Below are 23277 nucleotides of genomic sequence, written 5' to 3' on the forward strand. Positions count from 1 at the left end.
CTTTCAACATCACATCTGTGAGAATGGCATGTAAATATTCAACTGAAATACAGGAAAAAAAAAATAGAAAACACGTTTCGTGTGTGCATGTGTGTGTGCTTTGTCTGCCCACTACCCCAAAACAGACAAGATTGTGATCCTCATGTGACCACACAGGAAGTGAGGAGCTGATTTTGGAGGAAAGCCTCATCACACGCCATGATCGTTAGACAGAAGGACAAGCAGGGTGCTTGGGGGTCACAAGTGGTGTGGTGTGGCACATCTGCAGAGGCACACTGCTTCTCAGGAGCCTGCTGACATGTGGATTTTCTGATCTGCTGATGTGTGTCTTGCTGGGCTTGTTCCTTAAACGTCTGTGTGTGTGTGTTTTTTTTGTTTTTTTTTTTAACGAGATCCTCTGCATTCCTCCCCTCTTTGGATTAAGCAGTTTAAACAACCAATGGGACACCGTGTTTAACTTGAGGCCTGGAAAGTGGGCCTCTTTTATCACCAAAGGTAAATAATCAGGCCCCATTTGTCCAAAACACAGTGATCAACAACTGTTTTGGTCACATTCACTTGCACTGAGACTTTTGCTCATCTGGAAGTCACTTGTGGCGAGTGTCTTCCTTTTCCACTTCCTGGCAGACAGTTTTAGCTCAAATCCTGGCAGGAAAAAGTGAATACCATAACTCCAAAAGGCTTTAGCAAAGACGTACAACACACAAGAGGCCCTGAGGCATTTCCTTCCCTTTGCTGGAAAGAACCTTCTTTGTGTAATCGAAGTATGGCTGTGTTGTGGAGATCAAAAGCCCTTCCCCTATTAATACACGGGCTCTTTTGTGGTTCTTTTTTTTTTTTTCTACAAACAGCAAAGTATATAATATAACTCGAGAATTGTGTGGAATTACGCAAATGGTTCTGGAGCAGTGGCCACGTTTACAAAGACGCCGTAACCTGAGCTTGAGTTTGAGGTCCCGGTGGACAGAGAGGACAATGGGAGCAAGACCTTTTACTTGCGCTCCGATTTCAGTGTAATATCCCAACTCTCCCCTAAGTGCTGCTTCCTGTTGCCCATTCTCCCAACAGTCACAAGGGCATTGACGTCATGGGGAGTGAGGGTCACGGGGTTGTGCAGTGGTGGTCCTATAAAGCTCGTAGTAACTTGCCATATAGTTCCAGTTAAAGTGTAGAAATAGAAATGCCACATATCACTTTCAATTGACATTGCGCTCTAGAAATGTCACGTTGCGCGGTGGTGGTGGACCCCAAAAAGCAGGCAGGAGGGAGGAGCAGGGTGTACTTGACGAATTGTATTTAAAACAAGAGAACTAAATCCAAAACAAAGTCCAAAGTAACAAACAAAAACCGTGACTTAAACAAAAACTATCAATAACCAAAACACTACTAGAACAAACATGACAGCAGCAAAGGAACAGCAAACAAACAAACATGACCGTAGCAACAAGCGCAAGCAAACAAACAAACAAACAAACATGACAGTAGCCAAGAGCAACAATGACCCGACACTTAGTGTTTGGGCTGGGAGTCCTTTTAAAGCCCTAATTACCTATGACCAACAGGTGTGGAGCTGCCGGGGGAGCCATACAGTGCCACCTGTTGGTCCCTAAACCGAATCATGACAAGAAATGCATTATAGTTGAGTTTTCAAGCAGTGTTTTGCAATGACAGAATGCCCCCTCTGTATCCCGCACCAAAGTCTGTGTCAGTGTGTCCTCCATGTCTTTGGAATGTGTGAGAGTGGGCACTGGGTTGAGAAGTCCGAAATAAAAGAGAGGAGTGCAGCTGCACACAAAGAGCTCGTTGATTCTTGTCATTTAAGATTGAGTCAGTGGCTGGATCCTACACATGACATGGATAATCATGTGGAGCAGGTGTCAGGACAAGCCACTATTCATCACGCTCCTCTTTCACATGAAGGCCATGCTTACCCATTTGACAATTTTTTCCATTCTGATCATTTCTTTGATGTTTTGGACTTTTTTCCATACCAAGGACGGGCTACTTAAATGCTGGAGGGGGGCCACAGTTTTTCATCAATGCTACTGGGGCGGGGGGGCATTGGACCCCACATTTCACATAAAAACACAATTTTAAATCTGGACGAAATATACAGTTATGCACTTAATATATTTCACTTTTGATGTATAAAAGACACACTATCCTAACCCAACAACAAATGCAGTGAAGCAAGAAACAAAATAACTACAAACTGTATTATATAATACTTTTTTCCAGAGCAAAGGGCTCTCCTCCTTAAAAATTACAATTCAAGGATGGCACAAAACTGCTGAACAGTCGCGTAAATAGCAACCGTGCAATCGGCGCGATGCACCAAGGACCAGATCCCACCAAGGCCCAGATGCCATTAGGGTCCCATGATGAAAGGAGAAAAAACCCCAGCTGGCCAGGATTCCCATAGACCCCTGATTTTGTACAGAATAGCTCGGGTCGGGTCAGTCACTGAGTGACTGGTATGTAAGGAATCATGGGGCCACTCGCAGTGTAGTCGGTTTACGGGTTGCCGGTTGGCCATCCCTGGTCCATACACAAACAGGTTTTTGTCATTAACAACTAAGACCAGTGATTTGTTTTAAATTCCGTTGTGTGTGGCAATGTGATCACATTTTGACCCCATAGCCAGGAAAATATAGATGCGTCATCAAAAATCGGCCTAAAACTGTAGTCATGATGGTACTACCAATGATGAATACAATTGACGGATATAATGGGAAACATGGTCTTTATTTTTAAAAATGTCTGCATAATATATAAGCTAGGGCATCGTTGAAGCAATAGTTTTAACAAAACACCACAATATTTTTTCAACAATGAACTCAAGATTATCTTACCTCTGTTAGACTTTCACATTTTATGGATAGTTATTCAGTCTGATAGGAGAGAAAGTATTGGAGCACTTGGCTGTTATATATACAGAAAGTGAAAAAGGAAGACAGTATTGTATCTTGATACAGAAAGTGAAAAAGGAGGACAGTATTGTATCTTGATTCAGAAATCTCGGATGAGTAACACAGTTTGAGAACCTGTGTTCTACGGCATTGCTTTAAAAGAAACATATTTAAATGTCTCATCTTCCTGCGTAGGTGTGACTCAGCTGCAGATGACTGTATGTTTTTGGTATTTCCCAACAGCTGGAAGAGAACCCTGGGAACTGCCACACATTTGGCTATGTCTTTCGTTTAAAATATGAATCCTTACTGGAGTTAACGGTCCCATCATTGACCATAAAATGCCCAATTTAGTTTGAACAATAATGTGGATTCGCATTCTTGACAATTAAGCTCTACATGTTCCTGACATAGCGTGTCCTCGATGTTGTCTCTGAGCCACTCTTTATCTTCCTCTTGACCGTGTTGTCCAGCTTAATGGTTAATCTGTGTATCGACAGGTGGCAGAGCCTCAGGGACAGCTGACAGCGTCGGCCGTAAGAGGCTCCACCGGAGGCCTGGTTACATGAGAGGGGAGCAATCCAGACCACGAAGCACTACTGACGATCCGGAGCACGAGGAGGATGAGGGGGAAGCAGAGGATGGGGCAATCTGCATAAGGAATGGGACAAGTGGATGTCAAACTGAGGGGATAAGTCTATCATCTGCTGTCAGAATATCTCCAATAAAAATTGCACAACCTAACAAAAATTCCCATGACATTCCTCCTCCCTTCACCAATGACAGTGCCCTCAGTAGCACATCCAGCCAACCAAAGAATGAACTTATGTTAAACCGCTGTCCAATACTTATGCCTTCAACTACCCCGGAAGAATCTTTCCATTCCAGCTTCAGTTTCATTCAACAGTCTCTCACTGCTTCTGCAACACCAGCGCATGGCCCGGAACCTAAAGCCACAGAAGTACCTCACTCCTCTGAAATTAAACCAGCATCGCTGTTTCTTGATCAACCTGACTCAAAACCTTCCACCAAGGTCACATCCACCTCTGTCCTGAGCAGCCACAAAGAAAGGGAGACACCCGCATTCGGCGGCCGTTTTTGGGGGGAACGTGTGTGGGGCAACAGGGAGGTGTCGTCTGACCTGCCCGATGTCGACTTCCAGTGTCTGGATTCAGAAATCACCTCTTCACTGTCAATTGACTCAGACACCGCCTCTGCATCGTCGGTCACATCGGGATACGAGAGCACCACACCTGCTTCTGACCAAGGCTGGGACAATTTGGTGAAGAAGTACGACCACGTGCTGCAAGACTGTCTCGATAACAACCGGGCGCACAATAAGGTGATTGAAGATCAAGTTTGTCGTCAATAGTAGGATTGACACTCAGCCCTGTTTATGCCATCCTCAAGGCACTGCCTACTATCAGGATGCATCTTTTAATACCAAAAAAGTCTCGCAAAATATTACCCGACAATATTGTAACAATAAAAGTACTAAGGTAAGATAATATTACTCGTGAGGATTAGCGGTTTGGATAATGGAAGGAATTGACTATTCATAGCAAACATTCCTAAATTTAAATGTAGTCACAAAAGTTATTTGGCTTCATTTGTCAACTTCCTGTCAAATTACTTTGAAGGCAGTGGCATTGGTAAACCTTTGTTTGGGAAGGGGCGAATTAGTCTTAGCTGGAGGTAGCAATCGACTCGGAGTAAGTCATCGTCACTCTATTGTCTCATGCTAAGGTAAACTTCGATGAGCGAACTGCTGTTGATAGTTCCAATTCACATACAGGAAACAAACCAACAAATACAAGCATAATCAGCTAATTTCCTCAAAATATGGATTGAATTTACAGTAATACAACCTTAGCAACTTTACCATGTTAATGAGATACTCTAAAATAAACATTGTAACTATTACATGATAGCTATTATTGTTACTATTATCTTGACACGATCGCTCCAAATTCCAACTGGACATTAAGTAAAGGGAACTTGCACACTAAACCATACCATCCTTTTCATAGTCCACAATGAAAAGTTTACATTTCTTAAGAGAGAATCTCTAATATGATTGATTTCATCCTCATTATGTCACTGTGATCTGCTGGTCATTGTCCTTTTACCATTTTTTGACCCTTCGCTGACTGATTAAAAGGCATTGTCCGCTGGACCGCTTGGTCATTTTCTCCGTCTTGATTTTGTGTTTCTTCTCCAGATTGAGTCCATGATGTTAAAGCTCCAGAGATTGCAGCAAAAAGCCATCGTGGATGATGACTACGATGCAGGTGAACGTTTCAGGCAATACTTAGGCAAGCCTATAAGGCAGGCTGTAGGAGGACAGAAATAATATCTTGTTTATATTTATATTCATAATTGTGTGCACAATTTGTTCTTTCTGCTGTAATTGTGTCTTCTGATGAGATTTAATGAAAGGAGGTCTGAACATTGGGGGAAAAAAATCACCATGTTCCTGACAAAAGGGATAAATAATATTCAGTCTGAACATTGTGTACACACTGGATCCAAACGTTTATATGTGCGTATTAAAGATACGGAAGTAAGTTTCTTACTCGATGAAATTATTTCAAGATTTAAAGTTGAATAGTTTCTTGATCGGTCCCCTCTTAAGTAGGATACATTTTTGCACATTTCTATGAACAATTTCCGTTAATCTCTTGACTGACTGCTGGGAAAAAGGTCATTGAAACAACAAAGCTATTGCTGACCAAAGGCTTGTGCACAGTACCTGTAATGTATTTTAAAATGTATGTTTGTTTACAGGTCACTGTGCATTGTTTAAGTGCTGCAGAGATTGGACGTATTGGTGTTTGTTTATAGATGTGAAATAATCAGTTATATTGATAGCCCAATGTGACAGTGTGCAAATAACCAAGTCATGAATTTAGCTGGGTTGGCAGCAGTCTTGTTATACCAGCAAAACTCTGCAAAAGAACACTTGCATGTAGTGTCCTCATCTACCTTCTGGCATGACTGCACTGTTGAAGCTCAAGTTTGGGCCTGTGTGTGTCTTTTCAGCTGAGCGATTTGGGAAAAAGCTGGAGGAGCTGCGCAAGGAGCGAGAAGCTTTGAAGCTGGGTTTACCATCAAGACAGCCGAGTGTGGCTCTGTTCCTCCAGAGACTCAGAAAGGTGGTACAAAGCGCCCTCTACAGGAAAGACAACGGTCAGCACAGGTCAGTCAACTCGGGTTCATTTTAAAAATATTTATTTTGGTATTGCTGAATGTCCGTACAGAAGGAGCAAGGTCAAATAGTTTGAGAAGTCGAGAATTGGGATTTGCTTTATCACACAATAAGTGACATTTTAACTGCAAAAAAAAGCTATAACTAATCCCAAAATCAATAAAACAAATTTTTAGACAAAACATTTTAGCAAAAATAAAAACGGATTAAAATGAACAAATATGCTCTAAAAACTAATTAAAGCTAATTTAATTAAAAAAAAAACAAAAGTCAAAACGAAATAAAAATGAACTATAATATAAAATCTCAATCTGTTGTAACTCTACTATGGAATTCACATCTCATGAAAACTCCAAGATCAGGTAATTCAGGCCATCCTTAGACTTAACATGCCTCTTTGACAGTCGCACATGCAGGGTGTGTCAGAAGCCTGGATGGGAGAATCGCCACACCTTGAAAGTGTGCTGTAGCCACTAACCGAAGTTGTTTTAACCGATACTATGCCAAGAGATATGATTTTTTTTTCCAACTCCACTGTACAATTTTGCAGATTTTTCATTCATCCCTTTTAATAGCACTTGTCCTCATTTGGATTGTGGGTGAGCTATAGCGTATCCCAGATGATTTTGGATTGTAGACTGAGTACCACCTGGAATGGTCGCCAGCCAATAACAGGACAAACAATATTTCAAACCAGACTCACACCTATGGATAAAAGCCTTTAATTAACATAGCCGGCATATTTTTGGGGAATAAAACTCAGGTAAGCATGGGGAAAGGATGCAAGCTAACCACTAGGGCCCCATGCTGACCTAAATTTCCATTAACCGTATTCCTGAATATATCCATGCAGAGTTCCCAGAACAGATGAAAAAAATCATCTTTATCATTTACTGTGTCTCCCTGGGAACACTAAGGTCTAATAAAGAGAGGAACATTGTGATACCTACCCAGCAAAAAAAAAAAAAAAAAAATGCTTTAAGCACAAACTTGGCTGTATTCTTATAAACACAGTAATGATCTGCTTTTATAACCTTGTTATTCTTTCATGCACACTTGCAGGGTTACATTTTCAGTGTTGTTTATCACAGTGAATCACACTCAGTGGTTTTGAATTAAATAGTCCAAAAAATGCACAGTTTTTTTTCATCCTGTTCAAGAGGATGTTATAAAAACCAGGCACTGACAGAGTTGTGCAACATCATTCTTGTGACAGGAAGAGGTGCTCTGCTGCTTACATCCTGAAATGCAGCCTAAAGCTCAAACACAATAGTTACCTATTTATCTTATCCATCAGAGATGCTGGTTTCAAATGACTACCCGTCACACCAATGCTGAACATGTCAAAGCTTTTCATAAAGGTCATCCTGTTTTCAGATGACCCCTGAGTGACTCGGAGATTGAGAAAAATACTTGAAAAGAAACAGACGGCCTTTGGAACCGACTCAAACATCAAGCACTCCGTTTCCATCAAGCTTGCAGAGGTGACTGTGTTTTGTATCATCAAGCAGGTCAGGAGCAGAATCCGATGGAGGAGAGCCGTCAGACTCAGTGCGCCGTCGAGATCGTCTCATACAAGAGAAACGGACAGTAGAGGTAATTTCAGTTCTCCTAATAGCACAGGCTTTCAATATATTTTGGGATGTTTTTCTTCCGGTTTTCCTCCCACATTCCAAACACATGCATGGCAGGTTCATTGAACACTAAATTATCCATAGGTGTGATTGTGAGCGTGCTGTTTGTCTATGTGTGCCCTGCCACTGGCTGTACCCCGCCTGCTGCCCGAAGACTGCTGCCATAAACTCCAGCACGGCTGTGACCCACGCAGTTCAGAAAATGGACGAATGGATGGGATTTTTTTCCCATCTTTTATTTATTATTATTTTTCATCCATTCATCCATGTCTCTACTGCTTGGTAACAGATGAATTGCAATATATCCCCACTAACATGAGGAAACCTGGATTGATTGACATTCAATTGCAGTCTAATTTCTTTTCAATAAGCGTATTATATATGTAATAGCCACCCGTTCTTATTTTACAACACTTCTCTTCATCATGGTTTAGGGTGAGCCATTGCCTATTGAGCTGAATTTGGGTGAAAGGCAGGGTACACCCTGGACTGGTTGCCAGCCAATCTCACATCCATGCATATGAACACGTAAGAATCGTCAATGAACATAGCATGCATATTCTTGGACTGTGGACGGAAGCCGGAGTACCGAGCGGGAACCAACACAAGCATGGAGACAACATGCAAACTTCACACAGGAAGGCCAGAGTTGAGTTTCAAATTTTCAGACCTGTCAGGCAGAAAAGTAAACCCTTAATGCCAAACAATAGCTTGGTCAAAATTGTTATGTTAAATGTGAGTCTTTTTAATGCAAGGTCACATTTAGTTTATTGACATCTCCTCAAACCCTAATCCCATCTTGGAGAATGTGCATAACAAAATATTTCTGTGCTTTTGGTAAAGTTCTGTACACGATTGCAATACAGGAGGAAATCGAGGAGCTGCAGCAGAGACTGGCAGAACTAAAGGATCGCAGTCGATGTCTAGACCAACAGATCCAGCAGGAGGAGCAGCAGATGGAGGCTGAGGAGCTGGAGGGATCCGTGCTGAGGAGCTGCAGCTCGGCCCAGCTCAGAGACATGAGCCGAACACTTCACGATCTCGTGATGTCTGAGAACCGCATCCAGATGTCTGTCTCTCTTCCTCCCTCCATGCTCAGGTTAGATTAAATGTATCAGCGCTAAAGTACAGTAATGTCGCTTCAGTCAAATGTGAGAAGCTCAGTTTGTTTCCTTTCACAGTGGCAACAATTCCTGCAGTACTTTCAGCTACCTAATGAAGGTGCTAGAGAACTGTCAGTTGTAGTGACAGCTCAGTGGGAAGTATATTGTACTGTATTTTTTTCATTACCAAAAGCCCATGTTGAGTTGGTTACATGTTTGTCTATAGCTTTAATCTTTGCCTTCCTGCTACATTCATCTAATATTCATAAAACTGTTTTTGGATTGAGGTTGTTCACCAGAAAAGAGCATGTTGCCACAAACAAGTGACTCGTAAAGAGGAAAACAGGAGTTGTGTTGCACATATAGATTTCAACAGCTACATTCACCACAAATTCACAACATGCACTGTATTTAGTTCATAAAATGTGGCAGCACTGGAAAATCCAGTGAGGCGCATCACGGTCCCAAACACGCTAGACCAGACCTGCTCTGGCACACAAATGGAGATGCGTCTGTATTTATGCCGATTGCTGAACATTCGGCAAGCCTCCTCGCTGCCCATCTTCAAAACTCTCCTCAAAACTCACTTGTATTCTTTGGCATTCGACTCAGCATGACTTAGATTTGTTCTTGGTTTTACTGATTGGTGCTTTCTACCGTCTTTATTACCGATTTGTCTTACTGTTTATTGTGCATGTTATATTGCTCCATGTACAGCACTTTGTATGCAGCGATGGCTGTTTGAAAGTGCTCTATAAATACTGTTGACTTGACTTGACTATTGCAGTCTACTTTCTGTTACCAAATTATCAGGTGCGTTTTGGGCGGGGTAGCTCTGTTCACTGGAAGACCCAGCGAGGCACATCATGGTCCCAAACACGCTAGACTAGACTTGCTCCGGCACCAAAATGAAGATGCACCCTTTTAACTCATTCACTCCCAAAGACGTTTTCAAACGTCTTTTCAGACTTGGTCCAGAATTGGCTGGTACTGAATGAGTTAAAAATGGGACTCGTCGAGTGAACGTATAGTGACACAACCCTTTACATCCCCTACAACTCCTCCTCTCTCACACCTGCTCGACACTGCTCCGAATGTTAATGTTTTTCATCAGATGCAAATGATTACTTTGCATCTCTAATGGTAATAGCTCACAAGCCGGCACTCTGAGGATGCCTCTCTGTCTCAACACTTGTTAGAAAGACATGTAAATTGTATTTATCACCTTCCTGGTGGCGTGATCCACCATCACTGGCATAATTTAATATCTGACATACTCTCACCTCAGCCAGAATGCGTTTATTCTCAAAACTGATTGAAATTTCCACCCAAGATTGGGCATTCAGCTGCAAATCTCGGTGTGCTATGATTCAGGTCAGCAAGATGATTGTGTTGGCGTTTTGCATTTATGGGGGGGGGGGCAGGTCATGCCCATCGAGATGTTTTTTTTCTCGTTTGGTGAAAGATATTCACCCTGCTCCTACGAAAAGAAGACTGGCGGTTTAGACACATTTCACAACCGTTGAACACATTTTTTTTGTTTAAAGGTTCACTAATTCTTAGCAATACACTGTCTCTGATTAGAAATTTTATGCTGCGTTTTATCGGCTACTAAATAGTCTAATTTCTTTCACAATTAAAAAATGCGACCTTACTGTTTGTTAACACTCATCATTGATTGAAATATCATTCAATGATTCACACACTTATCAGCAGTAATAGGCCAGTCAACAAAGCCCATGTTTGTCACCATAAAAATCAAAAGAATGAGTCACTAAAATGTATCACGCATGCTTGATAAGTTTGTGTCAATGCCCACAAACTTTGGTCTGTGTAAAATTCTTCTTCAGTCTCGAGAGTGATCACAAGTGGGTAAAATAAATGCACGAAAACTTTTATTGCAGCCTTAAAAAAGTTTGAAAAGTCACTAACTGTCTTGAATGCCAACATTTTATTTAACCTTCAAATGTGAAGATGTTAGATGAAATCATTTGTGGATGGAGATAACAAAACATGAACTTACCCGTTTGATTGTGAGGTAACATTTTTATTCCCTTTTGTAGACTTCAGGAACAGGAGCAGGCATTGAATCTATCCATCAAGGAAGCTACTGCCAAAGTAAGGCTTTTTTTGGGGGGGGGGGTGGCAGGGGGTTGGGGGTGAGTGAATGTGTATGAATTTCAATGAGTGGCATGTTGAAATTGAAAGGATGTGCTCTGCATCAGCTTCAGCTTGATAAATCCGCATGCTAAATGTCGGGGTTTGTATTCATGCAGTTATTTCTATTTGATGAGGCAGTGAACTCTCCATGGCTTTAGTGGAAGGGTCAGAATCAGCAGAAAATGTTGTTTTGAAAGTATCCTGTTAAAAATGCAGTGTATCTGTGTGTCATCTTTTCTGTGACAAAAAAACAAAACAAAACAAAGAGAAGTCAAGAGTGTTCAAAGTTTATAGTCACTCTTAAGTAAAACAGCATATACTGTACTAAACTAGTCCATGGGTCGGTTCTAAAAATAGTTTGTCACTGATTGGACCCCAACACTAACGAATCTGGCATTATTAGTGTGGTTCTAAATTGTAACGTCCTGGGGGTGATTAGTCAAGTCCCAATGAAGGGTACAATTTTGAAGGGTTGATCCTGGAAATGTATTATTTTCATGGACTGTATATTGTGCTGATTTAACTCACTGGAAAAACAGACCTATATCTTTCCAAAATAGTGAGCTGACATTTAGCAGGAGTAGCATCTCTCCCTTTAATGGTTAGTTATTTACGAGAAGTGAGGACTGCAGATCCGTGATTTCACTAAAGTGCGGCGGTAGAGAGAAAAAAGTCATGCAGAGCTCTTCTTTTATGACTGACTGAGTGTATAGCTCCATTGTTAACCTATTTATTGTTGTTAAGTGGTACCTTGTCTACATCCCGCCATGAATACCAAGTCGAGTCTTGCTTAAGGGCTATCAGGCGAGTCTGACGCAGTCGCACTTTCAGGTTGAGAGTGACCTTGCATGCCCCTCGTAGGTTTGCATTTCTCACTGACTGATCTCTATATGCTTCATGTGGAAATTGCAGAGGCGACTGTTTTGTTTCAAATTAGCTTTCATTTTTTTGTACACCAGCTGTTAGAGTGATTAAAAAAAATCTGTTCATCAAACATGTTTTTCGCTTTCAAATTTGTCTCTCTCGAAGTTAAATCACCGATTACATAAATGCCTTGTATGTTGGAAACAGCTTCCAATTTGTATGAAGCTTTAAATAGAGTTATAAAAGCTTGATGGATTTTTATATTTCTGTGTGAAGAAACCCCCTTTGAGATGCTTTTCCTCAGGAAAACCAACCAAATTTGACAACATTTTCAAAGTCAAGCACAAAAAGGTATCAGGTTCAAGAAAGAAACATAAAGGCGAATCCTGCTTTGTGTCCCTTTGAGCCATGAATGTAGTTCCTGAAAAGATGAGAGCTGAGTTGTGAGCATTGTGTCTGGCTGTCTCCTCTACACTTTATAAAAACAGGAGTTTAAAGGGCCGATGGAGGCCAGACAGGTTTTATCAGTAACCATCAGCTTGCCATCAGCTCACAAGAGCTGAGGTGTCACATCCCCGGTGACATTCAGTGCCTTTCTCCTGTCTGACATTACTATGGCACCTTTTATGGAGATTTCACATTTGCACACATGCGCATGAAAGGCGGAGAAGTCTTTGTCTTCCTAAAGGTTAGAGACATGTAAACCATCAGGCTCTTCTGTGTATTCAAAGAAGAGGGAGAATCGAAACGAATTGATGACATCTTGTAAGAATGAGTTGGAAAGGAACATGGCAACAGAGCTGGAAATGAACCGTGCATCCTCTGGGATTCACGTGCCTTTTAGTGACTAACCTCCCCCCTCCCTGTTCCTTTCTTTCTCTAGGTGGTTATGAGTCAGAAGCTGGGCAGCAGCCTCAGGAGGAAAGTCAGCGAGACTGAAACTCAGCTCTTAGCTTTGCATGAAGCCAAACTGGCCGCCATCTCAGGTGACTCTACCTTACCTGCGTTGTCATGCCTTCTGAGATTAGAGTGGACCCCAAAACATTCTAAAAGCAATTAAGAAGGACCCCCCCCCCCCCCAAAAAAAAATTTAGAAGCTTAAAAATATGCCTCTCACATTGCACAAAAATCCATAAGTCGAACGTCTGCCATTCATGATTGAATGAAAGACACCACATCTTGTAAGAACAGATTACTTTATGTAAGTGTTGGTGTGTATCAGCTGTGGTCTGGTCACCAGCCAGTCTCCAGGCACACATACATTGACACTCACACTTATGGGCAATTTCATCTTTTCAATTAACCTAACATGTATATTTTTAGAATTTGGGAAGACGCATGAGTGACTCAGAAAACTAATGCATGCATGTGGGGAACATGCAAGGAAGCTTGTATTCGTACCAAGATCTTCTGAACTGTAAAGCATTAAGTCGACATTAATGATAAAAGAAAGTGTGCATTTTTTAAATGTAAAACGGCTCACCTCAAAGCAGTAAACTCTCTTTGCATGTTCATCATATGGTTAATTTCAATGGTCCTTTTTAAGTTACTTTCCTGCACGGTTAATAAAGGTTTTATGATGGTAATACTTGGACCCTGGAACCAATTCATTGTATTTCCATTATTTCCCATGGGAAAAATGTATTCTTAATCCAAACACATTAGAGGATGAACAGCGTCCTGGAATGTGCTTGACCTTAAGGGTTTCACTCTACTTATACAAGCTCCATTAACTTCATTTAATTACACCGTTAATGTAAAAGTCATTCATTAATGAAAGGTCTATGCAATAATGTGTTTCTGTGGCGCACTGCTGCAGGTAACGACTTCAGCAGTGCCAAGGAGCTGAAGGCTGAGATGAAGGCAGTGTACCAGGAGCAGGAGCGACTGGAGGCCCTGGTCAAGAGGCTACACAGTCTCAGCTCAGGGAGCAGCCAGGAGCTGGCCAGGATGAAGGAGCAGCGGCAGCAGCTCAGAAAGGAGCTGGAGCACAGGGAGGTGCAGCATGGTGAGTCTGTCTGGACTCAGATTAGACTTTTGTCCCCCGGAGGAAGGGGAAATAATGATAGGAAACAATAATCAAGCAGATTTAGCCTCCTCATTATTGTCGAAGACTCTTAAAAGTCAACAAGGCTATGGCAACCTATAACAACCTCCAGCTGCTGATAGTTAGTTTGGCACTTAGGCCAGTTTGTGGTTTTCTACAAAGAAAAGGGTCAGTACATACACAGAAAAAAATCAAATGTTCTGTGTAAATACTGAGAACCAGGCATTCAAACACACTAATATTTATCCATCCATCCATTCTCAACTACATGGGTCGTGGGAGTAACATCACACACTAATGTCCGTCTTATATTTCTTTTTACAGTGCTAGCTAGTTGTTCGTAGAGTTTTCTGCATGAAGATCAAGATCATGTTCAAAGAAAAGCAATGCTGTTGTAATGATGTCATGTTGATGTCATTGCCTAGCTTGCTAGCGGGCTAGATAGATAAGTATCATGAATACTATTATCTATCTATCCATCCATGCATTATCTGAGACGCTTATTCTCAGGCATGCTCGAGCCTATCGCAACCGTCTTTGGGCAGTCGGCGGGGTTCACCCTGAAGTGATTGCCAGCCAATCGCAAGGGTGAATTATAATACGCCTGTCACCTTGCGTGGTTTGTTTGTTTTGTTTGTTTATTGAACATAAAAACACATACAGTAATAAATTGACAGAAAGTAAGGTCAGTAAAATAGTAAAAAGGAAAGAGAAACCAGTCATCATACAACACAATTATTATGTTCAAAGGAGTAGGAAGAAGTAAAAAACTTATCTAGTCCTACCCCAAGTTATGTATTTATATATAAATAGATCATTTTTATGTCAATCAGAAAAGAAAGAAAGAAAGAAAGAATGAAAGAAGGAAGGTGGTGAACCCCAAAAAGCAGGCAGGAGGGAGGAGCAGGTTGTACTTGAAGAATTGTATTATTAAAAACACAGAAAACGAAATCCAAAACAAAGTCCTAAAAACAAAACGAATCCAAAGTATCAAACAAAAACCATGAAGCTCAAAACTAGTAACAGAAACATGACCTAAACATCATTACAGAACAAACATGACAGGAACCAACAAACAAACAATGACCCGACAATGAGTGGTCGGGGCGGGAGTCCTTTTATACAACTAATGACGTAATGACCAACAGGTGTGTCGCTGCAGGTGGAGCCCTACAGACACACCTGTTGGTCACAAACAGAACCGTGACAACGCCCAATTAATACATTGTGTAACTGTTGATATGCATAACATATCTGCAAAACAAAATACATAATAATGATACAATTATAATTATTAAAGGTTTGGTCACATGAACATTGAACGATTGTTCCATTTTTGATAGGCACCCCCCTTTGGCAATGAAAACACCTTTTTAAATACGAATAGCAATATGGATCACTCTTTTAAGAGAGGTCCGCTCTAATGTCGCTCCATGCAGGGACTCTACATCATCAATGAATGGTGACTTTTCTCGCAAAGGAACTGAAAACTTGCCGTCTGTCTGTGGGGACCCTGTCTTTGGGGAGTTTGCATCAGAACTGGCAGCTGTTAAGAGGAGGTGGAGTGCAAACAGGGGAAATACATTTTAGATTGTGTGAACTAGCCAATTACCTTTGAGTCACACGCTGCCGATATGATGGAGAAGCACTACGGGAGACCTGAATGCTGCTTAAAACAACCTTTTACCTTTTTGGAGTGCTAACTATAGGGTTTGGCCTCTTGGCTTTGCGTTTTGATGGCACCGCCTGTAGTGCTCCTTCAATCCATCAGTCACAGGCAGATCTCTATAAAGGTCACTTCACTGTGGGAAGCACTGAGGTGGGAGCATGAAGAGGGAGGGTGGGGAAAGTGACGAGACGCCAATGCAGGGAGTGAAGCTATCGCAGCAGCCCCTATGTGTTCAATCAGACTTCTAATGTCTTCTCCTATCCAGATCATTAGTGACTACAGCCTGGCCATTAGTGTTGGGCCACTGTCTGCGCTTAAATGTGTGATCTCTTGACACTAGGGGGCACACTTTCATTGTTACAGGCTGCGATTTTTGTATGGACCTTAACGTGTCCATTCATTTTACTTATATTTCCTCATTATAATAGTGTCAACTTGTGACAATTAAAATGTAAAAAAAAAATTGCTCCTCGAAGACATTCGGGCCCACATCGATCACGAGACGAATAAATGACAACCCCAGCAATCTGTATATCATACCACTCTATCATGAATGCATGCGCCTCAGTATGCACATTGCAGCACTGAGGGCCACACAAAGAAGCCAAGTAGAAGGTTCAGGCTAGACAAAGGAATCGGAATCAGGTGGATAACACATCACTATTTGGGACGTGATGGCGAGCTAATGACTGGTTTTTCGCCTTGCTCAAATGCTCAAGTGGGCGCACACAATATGGCAGCAGCAGCAATTTCTCAATGTGTTGCTGACACCAAGCTAGGGGCTCATTAAACTGTCAGCCAACTTGGTAATAAGGGTCTGGCCCACACAAGCTGGAACCTGATAGTCCACAAACAGCATAGTAGCAGTCGTTGGCGAGAGAGGGTTGGAAATTATTTTTTGACTCAAAGGTCAAGGTGGTCACTGAGATGTTTACTGCATTTAGTGCATTCTTATAAGACTAGAAACATCCCATCATAATAAAAATGGATGTACAGTACACAATTTAAGAACACTATATTCATGACAAAAGCTCTAGAGCAAGACATTTAGGAAATGATTTCATATTGTTGAGGGTCTGATCCATCTTCCCCTTCGTGTTCAGGTGTCAATCCTCTGCTTCGTGGGTCGGGCTGGAGGAGGGTTTGTGGGTGCGGTTAGTCATGTCAGCGCTCTAGATCTGCAGCCTAGCCCGACCCGGTGCAAGCCCTTACGCTAAACTTGTAATGGTCACAAAAATAGAACCCAGAATGTTTTGAATCTTCCTCATGACAAAACCATACGAAATATAAAATCCATGCAACATTCGTGAAAATGATGTACCGTGTGAAAAAGCGCGGATGTGCTAATTTTCAAAATTCTGAAAAAAAAAGACTGACTCAGAAGAGTTTTAAAAAGTTGTTAATTGAGGACACTCATTGGGTGAAGGGAAGAAAATTAATATGCAAGTCAATGGGGGAGTTGTGTGGCTTTTGTTCGTTTACTGCATTTATCGTACTCCTGCAAGGCTAAAATCATCTCATCACAATACAAATGGATGTGCATTATTTGAAAAGCACCGCATAGTGCTATGAAAAGCACGATGGTCATGATCTAAAGCATTACACTTAGGAAATGATTTCATCTTTTTGAGTGTCTGACATCATGTTCAGGGTGGGGCTTTTGGATTTTGGAGCCATTATGGTCCTAATTGCCATTGGCATGAGTGTTGATGAATATGAAATCCATTCTAGGCAGAGGTTTCATTCTCCATAGAGAGTGTAATTTTGTCCCTAAGAGAGACTTTGAGTGATACTAAATTTGCAAATAAATAATTGAGAGACCAGACTGAAGGGTAAATGACCTCTAGGAGTGTGGACAATGAGATGTGAATGCGTTGACTATGTGTTCTGTTTAAATCTGCTAATCCTTATTTAATAGAAGACATACAGTAAACAGTATGCTCCCAATGTTTATTATTCTGTCAAACATTCAATTGCTTGTCTTCTGCTCAGTCTTCGCCAGCTACAATATTCTTTCTTAACACGGCCACCCAGGTCACCTTCATTGTGCTTTTCGGCATTTTTTTTTTGTGGACTCTGGCCAATCGTTTTTGTATCTGGCAATGGAAGTGCACATCCAAATACTGCCACTCAAAGTTATTACACAAATGCAATTTTGCTCTTAATGGAGTGCTTGATAGTAATGCCGAGGGCATACGTATATGATTTATTCATTACTCTGCCACTTTTAGGGTGCTTCTATTGAGAACTTGATGGAAGGTATGACAGCACTTCTCTAAAAAAAAGGCTCGGTATGATTGAGAGTGCTAAAGTGGCTAAGTGGACCCAGGAGAGTGTTTCCTGCTTTTTATTTCTGAAGGGGGTTTTCTTTTTTTTTTTTTTTTGGTATTATTCCTTCTTCCTGTGATTGAGTATGAGATGGGACTTTCCATTGTGTAACATGTCAGATATCCCAATGTATGCATACCTAAAGAAATCCCTATTAAACAAATCCACACTGTCAATCAATGTCTTAGTTTCAAACCACACTGCATAGTGAGCAAGTTAATTACTAACGGACAACGAACTATAAAATCACATGTCCATCTGACTTGTAAATTATTAAAATCGCGGCCACTTATTGTTGGTCTTCACAGTGAGCACGAGGCTAGGTTTAGACCGTTTGTAGAGCAAGCCTAGAGAATTATGGAGAATCTTAATGCATGTCTTTTGTCCATTGTTCTTTTTTTCAGTTAAACACATCCGTGCCCTTTGGGCCTTTTCTTAGGGGATTTTTTTTTTTCAACTCTGGAACTGGGGACATTAGTCATTTGGTGCAACATTTTCTTTCTTCCATCAGTTATGAAATTTATAAGGTACTTATAATATCAATTCATACGAAGGTCTCTCCAAATCAGATCCTTGTCTTGAAGAATAGGACTAAATAGTGTTGTCTTTCATCAGCTCTGAATCATTCTAATTTTAATCATCCCCATTTTTTATTCCTTCTGATTCTCATTTCTTGCTTATGACTGGATTTTATCATTTGGATTAATCAATGCACTATTCACTGAGAAATGACAAAATGCATTCATGCACCTTTGCCTTTTAAGGGCACATTCTGTGAAAAATGGGCTTTTAATTTGGAGATGGGATACTGGAAATGAGCATACATCTTACGGTAATTACAAACCTTCAAACAGCTACGACTACAATGCACAGGGAGCAACAACACATTCAAACACAGCATGCAACATTGCCCACAGGCGTGCATATATTCGGTCTGCTCTGTGAGAACAACTATTTCTGTACTTAAGCACGGGACCTTCTCTGCCCATTTTTCTTGCTCATAGGACTTGCTTGAACCGTAAAAACCCATCCATTTACTTTCGACACCGCTTATCCTGAACAGGGTCGCGGGTCGTGGGTGTGGCGGGGGGTTGCTGGAGCCTGTCCCAGCTCACTTCGGGCAAAAGGCAGATGACTGAGGAAACTCCTATAAACACACTCGCTTAAAAATTGACAGTCAGCCGGGATGCGAAAGAGGAACAACAGTTTAGTGTCGGTTCACTCGCAATCATTTTAGTTTAATTAAGGTGCCTTTCAGAGCAACAAAGGAGAACACACGATCAAACTGTAATATCCATCCATCCATTTTCAACACCGCTCATCCTGGACAGGATCACAGGGATGTTGGAGCCTATCCCAGCTGACTTCCGGCGGAAGATGGACTACACTCTGAACTGGTCGCCAGTCAGTTGCAGGGCACACATAGAGACAACCATTTACATGGTCATTGAGTGGAAACCGATCGCATGCTGCCCGCACGCATGTCAGACAAGTGTACCACTATACCATCAGCGATTTCAAACTCTAATATACCGTGTCAAAAAGCAAAACAAAACAAAACGGCAAGAACATCAATGTAAAAAATTATTTGGGAGGGAAATTGAAAAGGGAAACGGAGCCCGTGTTGCTCAGGTCAGATGGTAGTGCGTTCCAGGAGAGGTATGTGATGCGGTGGGCAGTGAGGTGGAGAGGATGTGGATAGAAGTGTGTGAAATGTGGTGGCAATCTGTGTCATGAACAACAGGTATTGTGGGATGACATTATGGATGGCCCTGAAAGTGAACATGAGGGTTTTGAAACATATTCCAAAGTTAACCGGTAGCCAGTTTCAAACTTGTAATGTGTTTCTATGTTCAGTAAATCAATCAATATATATATTTTTTTGCATAACGCCGTTCACGCTGGTGGATTCATGGTAGCATGTGCTGTGCAGCATTTAGTGGCCTTGTCAAACAACACGACTTTTTTGTCATTCACGATTGTGCTGTCAGACTACCAGATAAATATCATTCTGTGTCTTGGATTGGGTGAGACATCACACTATAAATCTGTCATCGACCAGACCCCTCTGTCAAGATTCAGTCCAGACGGCACACGAACAAACTACGTTTGTGACAAATCTGTCGGCTCAAAAACAGGCTTGATTGGTGTTGTCTGACATCGGCATAAGGCAGAGTGGTGCATTGCTAAAATATAAACTGCTTCCAACCATACAGATGTGTGCGGAGACATTTTCTTTTTGTCAACTGACTCCTTTTGGGTTCCTTGTGTGCATTCATGCATAGTCCCACAATATGTTCTCTGTGCCAGCTGTTGTCTGGGTATTGCTTTGCCTTGTGGTCCCACAGTTGCCCGAGCCCCCTTTCTTCAAATGCCAGTGCTGCTACTCCGTCCATCCGCACTGTGCATTGTGTGTGCATAATACAGAGCGTGTTCGTGTTACCTCAGCGCTTTGCTCTCAAACAACCCAAGCTAAGCTTAAACACATTCATCACAGCCAATGCCTTCAGCTCAGTTACAAAGACACTCAATTGCTCTTCTGCCTTATTATGCTCAGGCTTTTATAACATGCATATTGTCACGTTGCGTGGTGGACCCCAAAAAGCAGGCAGGAGGGAGGAGCAGGGTGTATTTGACGAACTGTATTTAATAAAACAGAGAAAACTGAATCCAAAACAAACAAAGTGCTAACAACCAAAACGAATCCAAAGTAGCAAAACAAAACCATGACTGTGGTAAAAAACTAACAGGAACAGAACCATGACAGAAACAAACATGACAGTTGCAAGCAAACAGCAACAAACAAACATGACAGTAGCAAAGGCAACACACATGACAGTAGCAAGAGCAACAATGACCCGACACTGAATGTTCGGGCTGGGAGTCCTTTTAAACAACTAATTACCAAATGACCAACAGGTGTGCAGCTGCCGGGGGAGCCCTACAGTGCCACCTGTTGGTCCCTAAACCGAATCATGACACATATCATTGACGCTGCATTAGCACAGAGATGCCTCTAATTTGTTAGACAACATGGAAGCCCCACAGATGTTCGGTATTGTTACGAGGCAGTAAGGAAATTACTGTATTATTCATTTTCAATTACTGCGCTCTATGAATGCTCATATAATCCATTAACTTTGTGTATCGCTGCGTGTAAACCTGCTCTCTTTGCTTTGTCTCGATAAATACGATGCATTCTAATCTACTTTTTAATCAACTTTCGATTTTATCTCATCGAGCTAATTACTTTTTACTTAACCACTCAAACTAAAAGTTAATATTAAAACCTGTCAAAGCAAATGGGTCAATTGGAAGTGATGAATCATCAGAATGTATGTATTTCCATGTATTATGATTGGATGGCTTTTTGGAGACAGTAATGGGGATCTGGAATCAGTGTTTTGAGCACCTGCTGAGATCACTGTCACAATGGGAGGTTGAGCTTTGCCTCATGTATCACGGACGACAACAGTGGCTCCTCATCCTCAATGGCTTTTTAGTACTGATTTTATTCGCATGTTCTGCCAAATGACAAGGCCTCCTGTGGACCTACAGGAAGTGGTAATATCACCCATTGCTTGGGTTCATTTTGCACAGGGGTTGGTTTTGCTGCTTGATGCCTGGACCCATTCTATTAGCTTTCTTTCATCTGTCATGCCTACAAAGGCTCACTAGTTTTGCCTGCGGTTGGCATGGTGACAAGATAGTGCGCCGACTCTCCTCGGCATATAACAGGATCCGCATAGGAGGAAATATGAACTCAATACACTTTTGTCTGCATCACCGATCTTCATTGCATAGGTCTTTTTCTATTCCAATAAATTATATCGAAATCTGGCTCTTGCTCTTGTTCAAGCCCAAGCCCACTTTGTCATCTCTCCTTCAATCATCCATCCAAAGTCAGGCGGAAAGCCTGCCCCATGCATCATTCAGTGGCTGCCTATTTGCATGCTGCTTAATAAATGAATGAAAGAATGGATGAAAGTTAATGTGCGAGACATTCACGCAGGACATGATATCACACGGCAATTAAAGTGGCGGTAAGTGAGCTGCCTTGTCCCTGTACACCATCTGAGAGTCTCAGACGGGATTTCTCCTTCTCCGTACACCTGCAGCGTCCAGAAATAGCCTGGCTATCTGCCTTGTGCTTGCACAGAAGTGTGGATAGAACTGTGCGTGTGTGTTAGTAAGTGTGTGTTCTCCCTGCTGTGTCTGCCTGTCGCCTGTCTCATACCGGAGCTGACACAGTCTAATAACTACCATCGAGACAATAATACAAATTGCATGTCAAACTACAGCATAATGCCGAATACCAATTAGATTTCTTGTCACCATTCAGAGTGAGATCTAAATAGAAGCATTGGTACCTTTGATAGTGGAATTAGTACATGGGGAATATCTGCCACAGAGTTCACGTGGGGCAGCACATTGTATTCGTAGGTAGGACATGTGCCTCACAATTGAATGGTCCTGGAACTGAACTCTACTCAAGCCCTCCTATGTGGAGATTGCATGCTGTCCACACACTTGTGTGGGTTCCCTCTGGGAAATCAAGCCCCCCCCCCCCCCCAAAAAAAAGAAATATATAGTCTGACATAAATCAGATCTCTGCCAATTATATTTAACAGATTAAATTAAGAGATCAGGTGTACTCTGCAGGGTTGTCATAGTTTTATCAATAGTTTTATCATGGCAGCATGAGAACGGGCCCTAAAAGCTGACTCCAGATGCAGGCTGTGCAAAGAAGCCACAGAGATGGTGCTGCTGCATATCACAACAGGGTGCAAGGTTCTGGGAGGCAAAGCATACATAGAACAAGTGAGAAAATGTGCAGGGAAAAGACGGCGGTGCCAGTAACCTCCAAGCTGAGTGGATGGCTCTGGCAGACACCAGGTGTCCCCCACCCCAAAAAAAAAAACCTACAGGTATCTTCGGAAATTCTCCTATATCTTGATATACTGTAGATATAGGAGAATTCTCGAAAAAAAACTCGAATGAGGGAGCAGTTTGATATAAATGTCTCCCATTGCGTTTTAAAATGTGCTGCTCCAGGGGGGGCACGTTTTCATGTTTCATACATGAGCTCATTAACGACGCTCAGTTTGCCTGCGCCCTTCATCCTAACTCCTAAACTAATGCTCAGCCAACCTGCGTCTACGTGCTCACGGCACAGCTGAAAGCTGGCAGGGTGCTCCAGAAAGCAACACGCGCTCGCCGTCCATTTGAATGCCCTGCAGAAAGACTGCTGCCGTATGACATACACCGATCAAATCTTCTCTTTCGCTCGAACCATCTCAAGTTCCAATCCATCTTTTATCAAGTACTACATGTGCTCGTCTTGAGACAAAGAGA

General features: G+C 41.9%; 1 protein-coding gene across 2 annotated transcripts in view; it reads left to right on the forward strand.

Moving 5' to 3' along the window:
- Positions 1-23277, forward strand: part of disc1 (DISC1 scaffold protein) — a 44295-nt gene that overhangs the window by 3168 nt on the left and 17850 nt on the right. For both annotated transcript variants that reach the window (XR_015102118.1, XM_086122564.1), the window contains exons 2-9: positions 3410-4251; positions 5131-5200; positions 5952-6108; positions 7629-7713; positions 8618-8850; positions 10918-10972; positions 12762-12864; positions 13698-13886. Coding sequence is in view for 1 of the 2 variants with exons in the window: in XM_086122564.1 (XP_085978690.1) it covers positions 3410-4251; positions 5131-5200; positions 5952-6108; positions 7629-7713; positions 8618-8850; positions 10918-10972; positions 12762-12864; positions 13698-13886 (1734 nt within the window). In the remaining variant the exon portion in view is untranslated. The remainder of the gene's footprint in view (positions 1-3409; positions 4252-5130; positions 5201-5951; positions 6109-7628; positions 7714-8617; positions 8851-10917; positions 10973-12761; positions 12865-13697; positions 13887-23277) is intronic.

This window comes from Hippocampus guttulatus, chromosome 10, assembly GCF_054856545.1.
Source record: "Hippocampus guttulatus isolate MCC_2025c chromosome 10, RoL_Hgut_1.0, whole genome shotgun sequence".
Lineage (NCBI taxonomy): Eukaryota > Metazoa > Chordata > Actinopteri > Syngnathiformes > Syngnathidae > Hippocampus > Hippocampus guttulatus.